The sequence below is a fragment of the Cololabis saira genome, chromosome 19 (genome assembly GCF_033807715.1).
Source record: "Cololabis saira isolate AMF1-May2022 chromosome 19, fColSai1.1, whole genome shotgun sequence".
Classification (NCBI taxonomy): domain Eukaryota; kingdom Metazoa; phylum Chordata; class Actinopteri; order Beloniformes; family Belonidae; genus Cololabis; species Cololabis saira.
Window position 1 is genome coordinate 19,999,831 of NC_084605.1, and position 16,863 is coordinate 20,016,693.

Consider the following 16,863-nt stretch of genomic DNA (forward strand, 5'->3'; position numbering starts at 1 on the left):
CGAACTCAGACGGTTGGTTTCAGATAAAGTCCTAAAAGCAGGGCTGTCCACGCTGACTCAAGCCTGTGATTTCTCCTCTCTCAGGCCCGTAAAGCTCTGGCCGACCGCCAGAAGGAGCTGGAGCTGAAGACGCAGCAGCTGGAGATGAAACTCAGCAACAAGATCGAGGAGGACATCAAGAAGGCGCGCAGGAAATCCACGCAAGCAGGTCAGAGGTGAACCCGCACGAGTCGTTCAGGGCCTCCGCCGCCGTCAGGTGTTTGTGTTAGCGGGGGGGGGGTCAGACCTCCGCTGTGATCACCGAGGCTGATCAACCCCAACCGGCTGGGATTTGTTCTGCAGCCAGAGGGGTTTCCCAACATGTTAACCATTGGTCGTTTTTTTTATTCTTAAAATCGTCACCGCAAACATTTCCGAGCCCCGGACCCCCGGAGAAGCACTCAAACTAAGACTTTACTCCAAATTCAACCCAGAATGCAGCTGCCACAGACGCCGCTGACATTAAAGTGGAACGATCTGGATAATGTGTCCCAGTCCCCCGCCGCCGTCCGTGGAGCAAAGACTTCACAACTGATGTCCGTAAACGTTTAGTCTTCCCAAATGTTGCTCGTAAGGTTTGAACAAATACACTCAAAGGTTCACTGGAGCTCTAAAAAACATCAACTAATGATCACCTGGGTGTCGATAAGTCACGACGCCGACTCGGGATTCAGAGGTGATGCAATCCATATGGAGTTGCTAGGCAACATAAAAGTTCGATGCTCCAAGGGTAATCAGAGTATTTTCAAGGTAAGTTGAAGATCATGGTATTGACATTTTGGATGGTCAGAAAACTCTCCTGATCTGAAGTCCAGTGAGAACCAGAGGTCAGTCGTCAGAAAGCAGAAAGTAAAACATTCTGATATTGAAATGTGATATTTTTTCCAAAGAAATGCTTTTGAAACTTCTTGGACTACAATAACAAGGGTATTTTTCATTGGAATTTTCGTTGGATTCCAGATCCAGCGACTTTTATTCCAACGAAATGAAATAACCTCCTTTTGAGATACCTGAAATTAGTATTTAAATGACTTGGGACTCATCATTTGACTTTTTGACATAAAAATCCACCAAATAGATGAGAGTTCAGGATCTTTATTTAAATTTATGAAGCTTAAAACCTCAGATGTCCAAGCTTTGGTCCCTGTGGAACTAATACTTAACAGTCATTGGTTCAACAGAGTGTGAGGGGTGGGTCTCACTGATACACAAAAGTTTTGAAGAATATTTGATGCCATAATAATTATATAATAACTATTAGAAGAAATCTGGTGGATTTGACAGTTAAAACTATTGAAAAACTCATCAAGGTTCTTCTTCGATGATGAAACCACCTGAGAAACAAGATCTCTGACTCCTGAAGCAACGTTTGTATCACTGCTAAACTTCTGGCTGCAGCTGCACATGTAAGATCCCTGTGAACAGTTAAATTACTCTCAATCCTCCTCTAATGTGTGTGTTTTTTTTTCTTATTATTTTATTTCTCCTCCTTCGTTGGAGTGGTCACTTGAGATTGCATGAGAGCCAAGATGCAGTGTTTGTGTTTCAGATGAATCATCATGGTGTTTATCAGCACCGTGAGCCCGTCTGGGATTTTCAGGGAGTTATTCCTTAATTTTAATAAAGCGGGAACGGCAGTGGAGGAGAGGAGGAGAGGAGGAGAGGAGAGGAGAGGAGGAGAGGAGAGGAGGAGAGGAGAGGAGGAGAGGAGAGGAGAGGAGAGGAGAGGAGGAGGAGAGGAGGAGGAGAGGAGGAGGAGAGGAGGAGGAGAGGAGGAGGAGAGGACGTGGCTGCAACGTGACTCCGTCACTCACTCGGATCACAATCACTGTGAAAATATCAACCCGACAGTTGTTTGATTTATCAAAAGGTTTACAGATGTCTGAGAAGAATCCCTGAGATCATTTGACAAGTTAGATGTTGTTGCACTTTAATAAAACTTGGAGATCCTAAGTTTTTGGAGTTTTAAACCTTTATATTTATTTAATGACCCATCCAATAACCATCGAGAGCAGGCTCAGGGCGTAGACGGTGTAAAAAGAGCGGGACATCACCCGCAGGTTTCTGAGGAGCAGGTTTGAAGCCTGGATTTTTTTTAAATTTCTTGGTTTAAACCCACGGGACGACTGGGTGGAACGAACATCCATTCTGTTGATGTGCCCATCCTTGTTTCAGATGTTGTTTTCTAGCGACATCTGAACTGAGGGCTCCCAGAGCTGAAAGAAGGCCTGCCGGGGTTCCAGCTCCACCAGGGGAACCGCGGTTATTTGTCACTAGCGTAACAGCTTAGGCGAGCCACGGTCCAGCTAGGTGGCTAACACAGGACAGCAACTGTTAACCGGTCAACAGCCTTTGCGTCCGGCTAAATGCTGTTTTAGCTGCCAGTTTAGGCCCCAGCCGAGGGAAGCTAGCCGGTGGGTCGTCCTCACGTCCGTCTCAAGACCACTCCAGCTCCTGGCTGCGCTTGTAGTTGGTCCAGGTGGTGCTGACTAGACCATCGGACCATCTGTTGCAGTTCTTTTCTGTGTGGAGACTCGTCACCGTCCTGGATCGGCGACCGTGAGGTCTTCAAACTTCCCCTGAACAGCGGTCTTTGGACCTCACCTCAGCCTCACCCCAGTTGATTGTAAAAGCCTCGAGGAAGTTATTAAAATTAGATTTAAAAAATATCACATTTTTATTATTTCATACCTTTTTTTTTTATCATTATAAAAAGTCCAGGTGTTTCCATAGATACCTGTTACTGAAATGGCCCACATAGGGTTGCCACCTTTCAGAAATAGAAATAAGGGACGCCCTGATTTCAGCAGCGCAGGAGCCAAAAAAAAAGCCCCAAAACTTCTAAACTGAATAAAAATGTGTTTATTTTATATGAAAAAACAAAATGCTTTGATTTAAAGTTTAAAGTGCTTTAATAGCATTGAACTTGCATGACTGTACAGACAGACAACCATACTAGTAACTGAAATATCCTCCTATGCTACGTATGTCCACATCAGCCCAGATGTATAATATAGCCTACAGGTGAAGAATATGGTGTAAAGGTTAATTTATTTCAATAATTCAACTAGAATATGGTGTAAAAGTTAATTTATTTCAATAATTCAACTACAATATGGTGTAAAAGTTAATTTATTTCAATAATTCAACTAGAATATGGTGTAAAAGTAAATTTATTTCAATAATTCAACTAGAATATGGTGTAAAAGTTAACTTATTTCAATAATTCAACTAGAATATGGTGTAAAAGTAAATTTATTTCAATAATTCAACTAGAATATGGTGTAAAAGTTAATTTATTTCAATAATTCAACTAGAATATGGTGTAAAAGTTAACTTATTTCAATAATTCAACTAGAATATGGTGTAAAGGTTAATTTATTTCAATAATTCAACTAGAATATGGTGTAAAAGTTAATTTATTTCAATAATTCAACTAGAATATGGTGTAAAAGTTAATGAAAATACGGTACAAATCGTGTCCCGTATTAGTTCAATACGGGACGCAACATTTTTTTCTCAAATAAAGGACAATTCCGTATTTTACGGGACGGGTGGCAACCCTAGTCCCACATGCAGGCCATGTTACCATGTTTTAGGTTTCCTAAAAAGAACCTTCCTCCCTACAAAAAAAGAGATGAAAACCCCAAACTAATGTCAGACTGGCTGAACCTCGGCAAAGAAGCTGCTGGAAACAGTGAAAACACGTTCGTCTGAAGGTGCAGAAGAGTCAGAGTGGAAAAGCGGCGGCGCTCCGACCTGGTGAAGAGTAAACACATGGAAACTCCCCGCCAAGTCTGATGTCATGAATCATCAGACCTCGACTCACGCTGTCACACACAAGTACGAAGGCTGCGCTCACAGAGCCCTCGCTGCTGACTGCCGCTTATGCAACCGGGAGGAAGAAAACAGCAGCACTTGTTGCCGGTGGCGACGAGGCTGATGCCAAAACAAGCGAAGCATGGCGTCTGTTTGCCCACAACAGAGGCTCACCGCTGCATCACTCGCTGCTCCCGTCTCTCCCGACTCCTCGCGCGTTGATGCGTATCTGCAGCTCCGAGTCGGTTCCTGCTTCTCCTTTACTGCTTTTTCACGTTTATTTATACGACCTGCAGGGAGATCCTGCTAAACGAGCACCAACCTGCACATTTTGATGTGCAACAGGATAAAACCAGCTGATTTGAACCCACTGAAGTCAAAATAGACAGTTTGAGGTCTATTTGAGGAAGTGTGTTAAATAATGTTGAATATTTATGTAGTTGTGACCAGGGGCGAAAATCCCGTTTCATAGTTGGGGGGGACAATAAACAGTAAAATTTTAGAGAATAAATCCAGTGGGGGACAAGGAATAAAAGTTTTAGCCTTCCTTTAATACAGCATTTTGACATTTCCATCTCTATCTCGCAAACAGGCAGAAGACCTTACTTAGAGTAATACAAAACAACGGTATTAGGTGGAAGGTGGCAATAATACAGCACATCTGACATAATACACTGTAAAAACCCCAAATCTTAACAAGAATATCTGTCTTATTTCTAGTTAAAATGTCTCATTTTTAGTTTAAAAAAAATCTCATTACACTTAAAACAAGACTCATCACTGGAAAAAAACAACAATCTCCACCTGTTTCAAGTAGATTTTTACTTAAAATAAGTAGAAAAATCTGCCAGTGGAACAAGATTTTTTTGCTTGTAATGAGAAGATAAATCTTGTTCCACTGGCAGATTTTTCTACTTATTTCAAGTGAAAATTTACTTCAAGCAGGTGAAAATTGTTGTTTTTTTCCAGTGATGAGTCTTGTTTTAAGTGTAATGAGATTTTACTGTTTATTATTATTTTCGATTTCGGTTTCGGCCACAAATTTTCATTTTGATGCATCACTACTAAATACTACTGCATTGTTCCAAAATTATTAATTCTGTCTCAAATTATTCTAGGGGGGGACAGCTTTACTAATGGGGGGGACTTGTCCCCCCTGTCCCCCCCAGGATTTTCGCCCCTGGTTGTGACAAAGTTTGCAGCTTCTGAACCCTTTTGTATTTTTATGACATTTCTGAGTATTTAATGAGTTTGAAATGCACTTTTTTGGCAAATATATGAGATTTATTTCCAGTGTGGACCCTTCTTCCTCTGGACTTCTGGGTAAAATCCTGACTGGCTGTAAAACTGCCCAGAGCTGATCGTATTCGGTTCATTTCTGTTATTCAGACATTTACAAGCGCGTATAAACCCGAGCTGGACTGGTGAGGAAGAGGAGGGAAGAACGAAGTAGTCGCCATCATTTCCTCTCCGATCCCTCTCTCATGCTCGGTTTCCGTGCCAACGGGAAGCAACCTGTAACTCTGGTGAGATGGGAGGGAGGAGCGCTCCTGTTTGGCATGCCGTCATAATTAAACCCGTTATCAGCCCAGATCTCCTGTGTTGTTGTAATGAGCTTCAGGTGTGCGAGCAGCGGTGTCGCTGCGCCATCTGCTGGGTTGGTGGCGCGTTGCAGCTCAGGAGAGGATTTATGCCCAGCATCAGTCTCTGATTCACCTTTTTGTTGTTCCTGCCAGGAGACGAGCTGATGCGCTGCGTCGACCTCTATAACCAGTCCCAGTCCAAATGGTTCGAGGAGATGGTCACCACCAGCCTGGTAAAGTGTGTGTGTGTGTGTGTGTGTGTGTGTGTGTGTGTGTGTGTGTGTGTGTGTGTGTGTGTGTGTGTGTGTGTGTGTGTGTGTGTGTGTGTGTGTGTGTGTGTGTGTGTGTGTGAGTGTGTGAGTGTGTGAGTGTGTGTGTGTGTGTGTGTGTGTGTGAGTGTGTCTCAGACGTAAGTCGCTTTGGATAAGAGTGTTTGCTAAATGACTGCTGTAGTAGTAATAAGCTTTGGTTATAGTGTTCATCTACAGATTAAGACAATTTAAAAGTGTTTAATTGAAACAAAAATACAGTTGTGCATTTAAGCACTGTATCATTATGTATGTTGGTATTAGGGCTGTTCGATTAATCGATTTTAAATCGTAATCGCGATTATGTAATTAGAACGATGTTAAAACGTGAAAATCGTAAAATCGATTTTTCAAACAAAAAAAAAAATAATAATTTTTTTTTTTTTTTTTTTTTTACCTTGTCTGCAAACATATTAATGATTGATGGAAATACCTCTCAATACCTGCGACAAGTGCCCCATCGGAGAGGCTCTTTAGTGTAGGAGGGGGCGTTGTAACATGCCACCGGGTAGACCGGCTCGTGTTCCTTGCAAAAAACTTGCAAATGTGAACAGCAAATGTAATGACTGACATTACACACCTCTACCTCCTTCATGGGTTGCATTATTATTTAGCAAAGACCCAGTTTAGTTTAATTAGAAAATGTCTTGTTTTATTTAATTGGAAATATAACTTACTGTATGTTTGCAAGTGCTGATTTCCTGATTTTCTTTTTCAGAGATAAAGATTTATATTTTATTATATTTTTTAAAACTTTTTTTTAACTTATTTTACAGAGTTTTGCACTTTATTCATTCATTTTTGGTTTAATAAGAGCAAAATTTGCACTTAAGCCCAATGGGGCAAATGTTCAATAAAAAAACAGCATATTTGAAATCATTTCTTTTCCTTTTGTCAATTCACAAAATAATCGTAATCGAAAATCGGATTTTGAGAGAAAAAAATCGAGATTTTATTTTTGGGGAAAATCGAACAGCCCTAGTTGGTATCAATCCAGTGTCAATACCTAATTAACTTAATTTATTTATTTATAAAGCACTTTATCAGGCAAACAGCATCTCAAGTCTCTTTACAGAATGAAAAACTAAATTACAATTAGGGGTGTCAAATGCACGTTAATTGTGATTAATTAATTACAGGCATATTTAGGCCATTTTTTTATTGTTTAATCTAATTTTTAATCTCTAACTTTACTTTTTCTGTTTGCGAGTTGGCTTTATTGTGAGATCTGTGTTTGTGCGGTGGGTGGTGTGTGTGAGACACGAAGGTTTCTTTGTGACTCCGGTTTTTCCCGCCAGGAGCTGGAGAGGCTGGAGGTGGAGCGGGTGGAGATGATCCGGCAGCACCTGTGTCAGTACACGACCCTCCGCCACGAGACGGACATGTTCAACCAAAGCGTGAGTACGACTTCAGCCGCGAGCGACGCCATAAACCCCGTCAGGGCTTTTAGAAACATCAGCTCTGACCTTCCCGGTGTGGAGCTCCACCGCTAGAATAAAACACAAATAAATACGCAGGACTTCACAGTTTTCTCTGAATTCTCTGTCCAAACGGTTCTGAAGTCATTTCTACATTTATTAGATTGTCTTTATTTCCATGTATTTCTGGACTAAACCAGATGAATCAACCACTTCAGACCAAAACCTGCAGACACACGAGGTCAAACCTGGACCTGGCGGTTTCAGGACAGGTGGCTTCTGTCTGCTCCTGTCAATCAAAATAACCCGGTTTTAAGCATCAGTAGGAAGCTCCGTCTTGTGAGCACGCAGCCGCAGCGATGACGGCTTCAGCACGCAGAAATGGTGTAGAAACGGGCTCAGTGAACATAAATGTTTAGGTTGGTTTTTTTGGACAGCTGTTGTCCTCCATACGCTGACGCGAGAAGTGAAAATGTAAGGAAACTTGCTTGGCTGCGATCTCTTAACAGATTTCCATATTTCATCGTTTTATCAGCTTTATTTTACGTTTTTTAGTTTGACCTCCTGAATGTCCATGTTGATGTTCAGGCCACATATAATATTTCATCTTATGTTGATGAGTAAACTTGGCAGAACAAGCACGGATTTCATTAGAGATCAGTCGGTTTAGGTGAGTTTCTGGTTTGGTTTCGGGTACTTGATTGCCTTTGTTAGTCTGATTCTCTGCTGTTCGCAGCTCTCAGCAGCAAACAGCACTGATCTAGCTGGACCTTCCCATGTGATTTCTTGCTTGTGTTGTTCTCAGATGTAAGTCGCTTTTGATAAAAAGCTAAATGACAACAGTAGTAGTAGTAGAATCAGAGGTCAAACTTTGTGAAATTAGTGTATTTATTCCTTTTTTTTTTTTAATGACATAAAGAAGTTTCATGTTTAACGCTGCTGACTTCAACGAGCATCGAAATCTTCCTACCTTCAGGCTGCAGAAATAGCTTTTATTCATTACTCATCTGCCACCAGCAGAGGGCAGCAGAGAGCAGCTCTCCAAACCCTCAGAGATCCAGCTGTGGCTGAGTTTTGTTGACGGCTTACCAGAGTCCTTACAAACACCAGAAACTGGACCACATTACACCGGTCATGAAACAGCTACACTGGCTTCCAGTGAGTCAAAGGATAGAGTTTAAAATCTGACTGCTGGTCTACAAAGACCTGAATGGTCTCTGACCAAAATACATACTGGATCTGTTAGTTCCTATGAAGCTCCCAGACCCCTGAGGTTCATCTGTATCTGGTTTGTTGTGGTTCCCAAGAACCAGAACCAAGCAAGGTGAGGCAGCGTTCAGTTATTCTGCTCCTCACCGGTGGAACAAACTTCCTGTAGACCTGAGGTCTGCTCCAACTGTCAGATCCTTTAAATCAGGTCTAAAAACATTACTGTTTACTGAAGCGTAGTCTTAAATCAAACTCAAATTAAATTTGTGCTTTTTATTATTTTACCTTTTTATCATTTTATTTCATTTGTTATTTACTGTTTAATTATTCTTGCTGCTTTTAATGTTGATGTAAAGCACTTGTGTTGAATTGTGCTATACAAATAAACCTGCCTTGCCTCCTGCAGACCATGGAGCCGGTGGACCAGCTCCTGCAGAGCGTGGACCCCATCAGGGACCGGGAGATGTGGGTGCGGGAGAACAAGACCGGGGACATCCGGCCGGTGGACGTAGAAATCTGACCCTGGAGCCGACTTGCCTGAGCTCACACCCGGGTACGACGGTCCCGGAGCTCGAGCACAAGGACATGATTGGGAGATGAGGTGTGTGCTGGGGGGGGGACTCCTGCCAGACCGCCGCCGCGCCCCCGCCAGCCGCCTGATGATGGTTTTCATCCGAGCTCTGAGGGATGAAGGCGGCCGGTACAGTTTTGTGTTTGCAGACTGATGCTCGACTCGGGGGAGGGGGGGAGCTGCGAGTGTGAATTCTTGACTAAAGGAAACTCAGGTCGGACGAATGATAGAAGTAGCACCAACGGAGGTCATTAAACGTTTAAGTGTTAAATAGCTTTACGTCACACGGCCGTGTCATGCTATTACTTCAGAGCTGCAATGACTAAACAGACGCTGCTGAGCAAAGTTCACATTTACACCCGAGTGAGCGACATCTCTGTGTTTTAATACTAACATCTGTGTGCCGACTGGTCCTGAGGCCCCGCCCCCTCTAGCTGCTGTCGCTCCTCCTCTGCTCCAGACACTTTTAATTATAAACAAAGATTTAGCAGCAGATTAAGCAGTATTTAAGGTAGAACTAAACCTAAATAGGCTGATCGAAGATTTAAGGGGGACTTAGTTGATTTAAGCAAAAACTGAAAACTTTTTTTTTCAGCCTTAGACCAAAAGTCATTTATGGTTTTCCTCACTCAAACGTTTTTACTCTCCTGGAGCCACAAACGAGTTTATATTAAAATATAAAAACATTAAATTATCGGTTGTCAATTAAATAATACTCAATCCCAGGGGGGGAAATTTAATTATTGATTATTGTATCTTTTTGTATTTGTATTTTAGAATAAGCAGCTGGTCAAAGTGTTTTATTAATGCAGATTAAAGCGAACAAACTTGAACTTTTATCTCTTTAGTTGATATTTTTGTAAACTCCAGGCTAAATCTAAGTAGCTCGAGCTAATTAACAACATAATAATTAGTCTCGATTCATAAATCCATTTTGACTGAAACATAGCTTTGATGCTAACGCTAATCTCTAGTTTTTTTTTATTTAAAGGGGACCTATTATGGCGTCTAAAACCTATTTTAAACAGGTCTTGAATGTCTTAAAAACAAGCTTTTGATTGTTTTTGCTAAATAAATTAGAAATTCAGCCTCTAAACTTCCTCTTTAGCATCCCATTTTCTAACCTCATTCTTTATGCAGGATTCTGAGTGGGCGGGGCTATGATGATGAGGGTCTGTGCGGATTGGCTGCCCGAATGATGCCACATCACACTGGATGGCTCATCCGGGCGGCTGTACAGACACTGCAGAATTTGGTTGCTTTCCTCCTTCTCTGAGTTGGCAGGCTGAGGGGAGACCAATTTATATATGTTAAAGCAAGAAAAAACGTGTTTTTCACAATAGGTCCCCTTTAAATTTAAACCAAACGCACGTTGAGTCGCTATTTTAACGTAAACGTGTTCAATTTCATCCCTGAATTTATCAGGTTTTTTCTTCCCTGATGGAAGTAAACAATGTTAATGTTTTATAAACTATTTTAAATGTTCTTTGTAATGTTGCTCGTGTGATCTGGTTCTTGACTAAATTGTCCTGATTCTCGTTGAAAAGGTTTTAGTTTCCAGTAAATTAGTGACATTTGAGGACGGATGCTGAGCTGCAGCAGCTAGAGTCGCGGTTGAGGACAACTGTCGGTTTCTGAGGTCTCAAATCTGGGAGTACGTCTTCATCTAAAATCAAAAGCTAAAGTTCAGTTTTATTACTTTTCCTTCTGTGTTTGAACTCATTCCTGAAAAAGAGAGAAAAAAAAAATCAGCTTTTGCACTTTATACCTGAATGATTAATTAAAATACTGTAAGTTGCTGTTCACATAAAAAACGCTCTAAACAGACCATGTTATCATTTTCTTACTAACGCAGGTTGTATTTTTGGGGGGGGGGGGCAGATGTAAATACGTGAGACGTGTTTTTGCTATGAAAGGAGGCAGTAAAGAATGTAAATGAGGGTAAATATGAGAATCTGGTGTTTGAAATGTTTGTATCCGGCAGAAACATCTCAAAGCTCCACGTCAGGTTCCTTCAGTCAGACGTGGTGTCGCTGTAAAAACCCGCGGTTACTGCCCTGTCAGTATTACTGCTTACTATCACTGTACCACTACGACTAGTGACGTGTTTTTGTACGTTAACGGGGAAAAGTTGGCAGTTTGAATTAATAAAACCAACACTTGTATCATATCTCGCAAACGTCCTGGTTTTTTTTCGTTTCATTCACAAAAAAACAAAGAAAATGGAGGAAACTGCAAAGGTTTAAACAAAAAGACTTTTTATTTCCTGAAAAGAACAAAACAGGATTTCACATTTATAACAAATGATTTGGGAAAGTTGTTACACATTCAAATACGGATAATAAATCTGTGGTTACAAGTACAGAGAGACGCTTTAAGATAAAAACACACACTGACATCAAAGTTATTGCTCTACAACAGCATGTGGAGGAAACCTGGTTACTATGACGACTAATCAGCTGTTTTATTTGTGCTTTTAGTGTCTTAACCACTTTAGATGTTCAGCAGGAAACAACCTAAAGCCGCCTGAACCGCCGTATCGTTTTACCTCACGGTGGAGAAACGCCGGCCGATGTTTAACGGGAGCTCGACGTTCAAGCCGCCGCTGGAAAATGTCCTGCTCAGTGTTACCATAGTAACCATGTGCATGAGAGAGACCTGATCACAAGTGATGCAATCGGAAAGATCGGATTCTGACGGGTAATTTAGATTTGGTTCTACGAGTCTGCAAGTCGTGTTCACAGGATTAGCATCGCGCCGTCCTGTCGCCAGAACGATGCTACTGTAATTCATCGAGAATTATGGGAACGCTCGTTATTAAATATGGATTAACGTGGAGCGAGTGGGACAGATGTTCTTATCTGGGTCCTGCAAGAAGATGACGTTCTGTAAACTTCTACTTACATTCAAACAAACTTCTACCAGATTTAAAATGATTTATGTACAAATACCACAGCTGGGATGCAGATGAGAAGAAACAGACTCCCACCAGAGCCGTCGTTTCCGCGCTAAGAGATAGATTCTGCACCGACATCTGACCTGAACGTCGTGATTCTACCGCGGAGACGCTCGGATGTTTCTGAGGCTCGGTTCCCCCGGAGACGGCGGCGTTTAGTCGATCATCAGCTTCTTCAGGGAGTCCAGGTAGGCCGGGATGAGGGAGCTGACGGACTCGTCGTCGTCGTTGAGGATCTTCTCCCCTCGGCCCTCGGAGCCCACGGAGCTGGGGGACCGGACCAGACCCGGGCACGGGGTGCTGTAGCCCTGCAGGGGGACACGGGTCAGAGCCGGGAACCAGAGCCGGGAACCAGGTCCTACAGACGTCTCTGGGACCCGGTCCCAGAGACGTCTGGGACCGGGTCCAACAGACGTGTCCGGGACCTGGTCCTAGAGACATTAGGTCCCAGTTGGGTTGCAAAGGGGTGGAAAATTTCCGGTAACTTTCCATGGGAAGTTAAGCTGGGGAATTTTGGAAATATTCCAAATTGGAAACTTTCCATGGGAATTATGGGAATTATTGGGAATTTATGGGAATTAAATGGAAATTGGGGGTAATTTAAACAAACTGTATCATATCCAAACATAAATGTAAATATTTATTTTGTCATAAGCAGATATCCATGCAAGATAATACAAAAACATGACATTTCAACAGATTTATTTGAGTAGAACTTTAGTTTTTATTCTTGTATGAACAATTATTTTAATGAACAACAAAAACATGAATGCATTTATTTAATATTTGCAAGTTAAACATTAATACCATTATAGATCAAATATATTTACCCCATAATATTATCAAAACTTACTTGACTTTATATAGTCCGTGGGCTCAAATGTGTGGCTTCAATAGTCTTGTGCTTTGAGCTCAAATGTGTGGCCTCCAGGCTTCAAGAAATCACCTATGCATGTGATGGAGGAATGCACAGTGCCTGTAGGGGGCATGGCCTCAATAGCCCTGCAGTAAGCAATGTGCTGTGTGCATGTGATTGAGGAGTGTACTTGCATTAAATCTGGTTGTTTTAGCCAAGACTATGCTACAATATATTTCCCCCAAGTATATTTAAGTTCCCTGTTAAGGGCCAACCTTCAATTCTGTAAATTTCGTATTTATTCCCGTTAATTCCCATGGAAAGTTTCCAACTTTGAAAATTCCCGGAATTTTGCAACCCTAGGTCCCAGAGACGTCTGGGACAGAAACCGGTCCAGATGTCGGACGGCTGCGTCTCCGTGCGGCGTCGTTACTTACGGAGGAGTATCCTTTGCCGAAGCTGCCCCGGTTCTTGGTCCGGATCTTGGTGAGCGCCGTCTCGGCGATGTCGGCCCGCTCCTCGGCGTCGTCCAGCTCGTGGACCGTCTTGCGGTACTTGGCCAGGTTCATGTTGGCCTGCTCCTCCTGCAGCGACAGCAGAGTCAGCAACAGCAGACAGGGTTAAGGTTGGGAGACGTGCCGGGGACGTACGGCCTCCTCCACTTGTCTCTTGTAGGCCTTCATCTTGCTCTGCAGCCTCTCCACCAGCTCCTGCATGCGCTGCTGGTTCTTCTGGTCCTCCTCGGCCTGGAACAGCAGCTCCTTCAGACGACGCTCGTTCTTCCGCAGCGTCTTCACCGTCTCCACGTGACGCTTCTGCTCCGAGTCCAACTCCAGCTCCAGATCCTTCACCTGAGAACAGACGGAGCGGAGCAGATCATTCATCCATCCATCCATCCATCATTCATTCATCCATCCATCCATCCATCATCCATCCTTCATCCACCCATCATCCATCCATCCATCCATCACCCATCAGTCAGTGATCCATCATTCATCCATCCATCATCCATCCATCACCCATCATCCATCCATCATTCATCCATCATCCATCCATCCATCATTCATTCATCCATCCATCATTCATCCATACGTCCATCATTCATCCATACGTCCACCCTTCATCCATCCATCCATCCATCCATCATTCATCCATCCATCCATCATTCATTCATCCATCCATCATTCATCCATACGTCCACCCTTCATCCATCCATCCATCCATCATTCATCCATATGTCCATCATTCATCCATACGTCCATCATCCACCCTTCATCCATCCATCCATCCATCCATCACCCATCAGTCAGTGATCCACCCTTCATCCATCCATCCATCCATCCATCAATCAATCATTCATCCATACGTCCATCATTCATCCATCAATCATTCATCCAAACATCCATCCTTCATCCATCAATCATTCATCCATCCATCAATGTATCCATCCATGTATCAATCCATCCATCCATCCATCATCCACCCTTCATTCATCAGTCAGTGATCCATCATTCATTCATCATTATCCATCCATCATTCATTCATCATCCATCCATCAATCAATCATTCATTCATCCAAACATCCATCCTTCATCCATCCATGTATCAATGTATCCATCCATGTATCAATCCATCATCCATCCATCATCCATCCATCATTCATCATTCATCCAAACATCCATCCTTCATCCATCCATCTCTTGCTCTACTCGTCCCTCAGTCACGAGGAAGACCTTTATCTGTCCATCACATCTCTACGAGCAGATGTTCGTGAGTAACTGGTGGTTCTGAGCGGATCATGGACACCTGGACCGGTCTCGTACCTGGACCGGTCTCGTACCTGGACCGGTCTCGTACGTGGTCTCCTACCTTCCCCTCCAGCTTCTGGATGACCTTCTTCCCTCCCTTCAGGGCCATCTGCTCGGCCTCCTCCAGCCTTCCGCTCATCTCCTTGATCTGGCCCTCCAGGCCCTTCTTCAGCTTCTCCAGGTGGAGCGAGTGCTCCTGCTCCAGCCGCAGCTCCTCCCCGACTCGCGACAGCTGTAGAGCAGAGCGCCGGGTTCAGACCTGCGTGACGTTTCTGTGACAACGTGCAGGCGGCAGGCGGCTCACCTCGCAGCCGGCCTTCTTGGCCTTGTCCGAGCTTCCCCTGAGCTCCGCCTGCAGCTCCTCGTGCTCCTGCTGCAGCGTCTGCAGGTCCACCTCCAGCTTCCTCCTGCCGCTCAGAGCCGCCTGGAACTGAAACACGAGGACAAACGCCATATTTTAAATGGTTTGATTCAGCCCCATCTCAAACTGACGACTAGATCGCTGAGTTCAAAAGTTTGCAGCCCACGAGTAACGCCGTGTGAAATCAATAGCCAGATTCTTCTCCTTTGTTCCTCCTCCATTGTTCCCCGATGGTGGAACGACCTACCAAACTCTGTCTGATCTGCAGGGTCTGGACCTACTTTTAAGAGCAAGCTAAAGCATGCAGCCCTTTGAGGAGCACTTCTGCATCTAGTAGATGCACGCACTTTTAGACGTAGCTTTCTTATATATAAAAAAAAATAAATAAATACATTATTTTCTAGCACTTGCATGGCAGCAGCTGTGTCCAACTGGACTCTCCTATGTGGTTTCTTGCTTGTGTTGTTCTCAGATGTGAGTCGCTTTGGATAAAAGCGTCTGCTAAATGACAACAGTAGTAGTAGTAGTAGCAGCAGCAGTAGTAGTAGTACTAGTAGTAGTAGTAGTAGCAGCAGTAGTAGTACTAGTAGAAGTAGTACTACTAGTAGTAGTAGTAGTAGCAGTAGTAGTAGCAGCAGCAGTAGTAGTAGCAGCAGTAGTAGTACTAGTAGAAGTAGTACTACTAGTAGTACTAGTAGCAGTTGCAGTACTAGTAGCAGTAGCAGTAGTAGTAGCAGCAGTAGTAGTAGTATAGTAGTAGTATAGTAGTAGTAGTAGCAGTTGCAGTAGCAGCAGCAGCAGCAGCAGTAGTAGTAGTAGTAGTAGTAGTAGTAGTAGTAGTAGTAGTAGTATAGTAGTAGTAGTAGCAGTTGCAGTAGTAGTAGTAGTAGTAGTAGTAGTAGTATAGTAGTAGTAGTAGCAGTTGCAGTAGTAGTAGCAGCAGTAGTAGTAGCAGTAATAATAGTAGTAGTAGGTCCAAAAAATATTTGCACGAGTGGAAAATCGGTTCAAAACGAGCCGACAATCGCTGCCCGGCTTCAGGAGATGTCTGGATCTGGAGCGCCGAGGAGCCGCTCTGCGCCGTACCTGGTTGCTGAGGTCGCCGCACTTCTCAGCGGCCTCCTGCAGCTCCGCCTCCAGGGCCTTGCGGCTCCTCTCGCTGCTCTCCAGCGCCACCCGGTGGTGCTCGCCCTCCCCGAGCAGCTGGCCGCAGCGGCGCTCCAGGGCCGCCTGCTCCTCCCTCCGCTCCTCGTGGCCTCGCACCTCCTCCTCCAGCTGAGCCTGCAGCTCCTGGGACAGAAGAGACAGACACTTCCTCCGTGAGAAACTCTGATGGAATGGAGGCCGCATGGCGCCGGGCGTGATCCGGGCGGACCTTTATCTGCTGCTGCATCCTCTTGCTGCTCTTGCCGAGCTCCGCGTTGCTCTTGGTGAGCAGGTCCACCTGCAGCTCCAGCTCGTTGGCGTCGGCCTCCAGCTTCTTCTTCAGCTTCAGCCCCTCCGCCCGCCCCTTCAGCTCCACGTCCAGGCTGGCCTGCAGGGACTCCGCCGCCCGCTGGTGGCTCTTCCTGAGGCGGGGACAAGATAAGTATCAGTCAGCTGCATCCTTTAGGATCGGTTTCCAAAACCTTGATCTCTGTACAGTAATCCCTGGCTATAACGCGGTTCACCTTTCACGTCTCGCTGCTTCATGGATTTGCATTGTGCATTTTGTTCTGCATTCTGATTGGCTAAACAGTCTCCCCGCTTCTTCACTTCCTGTGTCAATAACGTTGGTCGCTTAGCAACAATGTTGAGAACGGCCAATGAATTTCAGCAAGCAGCTCAAGAACGGGAGCCTTTGATGAATCGTTCATTACAGTTCTCAGATATAATCCATGGTGGCATGTCGGTTTATAAGAATCTTTTTGCCCAGAAGAAAAAAGAGCGACAACA

At 43.9% G+C, this 16,863-nt stretch overlaps 2 protein-coding genes across 7 annotated transcripts in view; one reads left to right on the forward strand and one right to left on the reverse strand.

Annotated features, from left to right (window-relative positions):
• gas7b (growth arrest-specific 7b) overlaps positions 1-9,415 on the forward strand; it is a 77,063-nt gene extending 67,648 nt beyond the window's left edge. For both annotated transcript variants that reach the window (XM_061708595.1, XM_061708596.1), the window contains 4 exons: positions 85-208; positions 5,595-5,674; positions 7,048-7,146; positions 8,783-9,415. In XM_061708595.1, coding sequence (XP_061564579.1) covers positions 85-208; positions 5,595-5,674; positions 7,048-7,146; positions 8,783-8,896 — 417 coding nt within the window. In that variant the 3' untranslated portion in view covers positions 8,897-9,415. The remainder of the gene's footprint in view (positions 1-84; positions 209-5,594; positions 5,675-7,047; positions 7,147-8,782) is intronic.
• Positions 9,416-11,925: 2,510 nt separating this feature from the next.
• LOC133419875 (myosin-16) overlaps positions 11,926-16,863 on the reverse strand; it is an 83,064-nt gene continuing 78,126 nt past the window's right edge. For all 5 annotated transcript variants that reach the window (XM_061709353.1, XM_061709354.1, XM_061709352.1 and 2 more), the window contains 7 exons: positions 16,304-16,496; positions 16,015-16,218; positions 14,872-14,997; positions 14,629-14,799; positions 13,410-13,610; positions 13,197-13,343; positions 11,926-12,211 (listed from right to left, as the gene is read on the reverse strand). In XM_061709353.1, the coding sequence (XP_061565337.1) occupies positions 12,059-12,211; positions 13,197-13,343; positions 13,410-13,610; positions 14,629-14,799; positions 14,872-14,997; positions 16,015-16,218; positions 16,304-16,496 (1,195 nt within the window). In that variant the 3' untranslated portion in view covers positions 11,926-12,058. The remainder of the gene's footprint in view (positions 12,212-13,196; positions 13,344-13,409; positions 13,611-14,628; positions 14,800-14,871; positions 14,998-16,014; positions 16,219-16,303; positions 16,497-16,863) is intronic.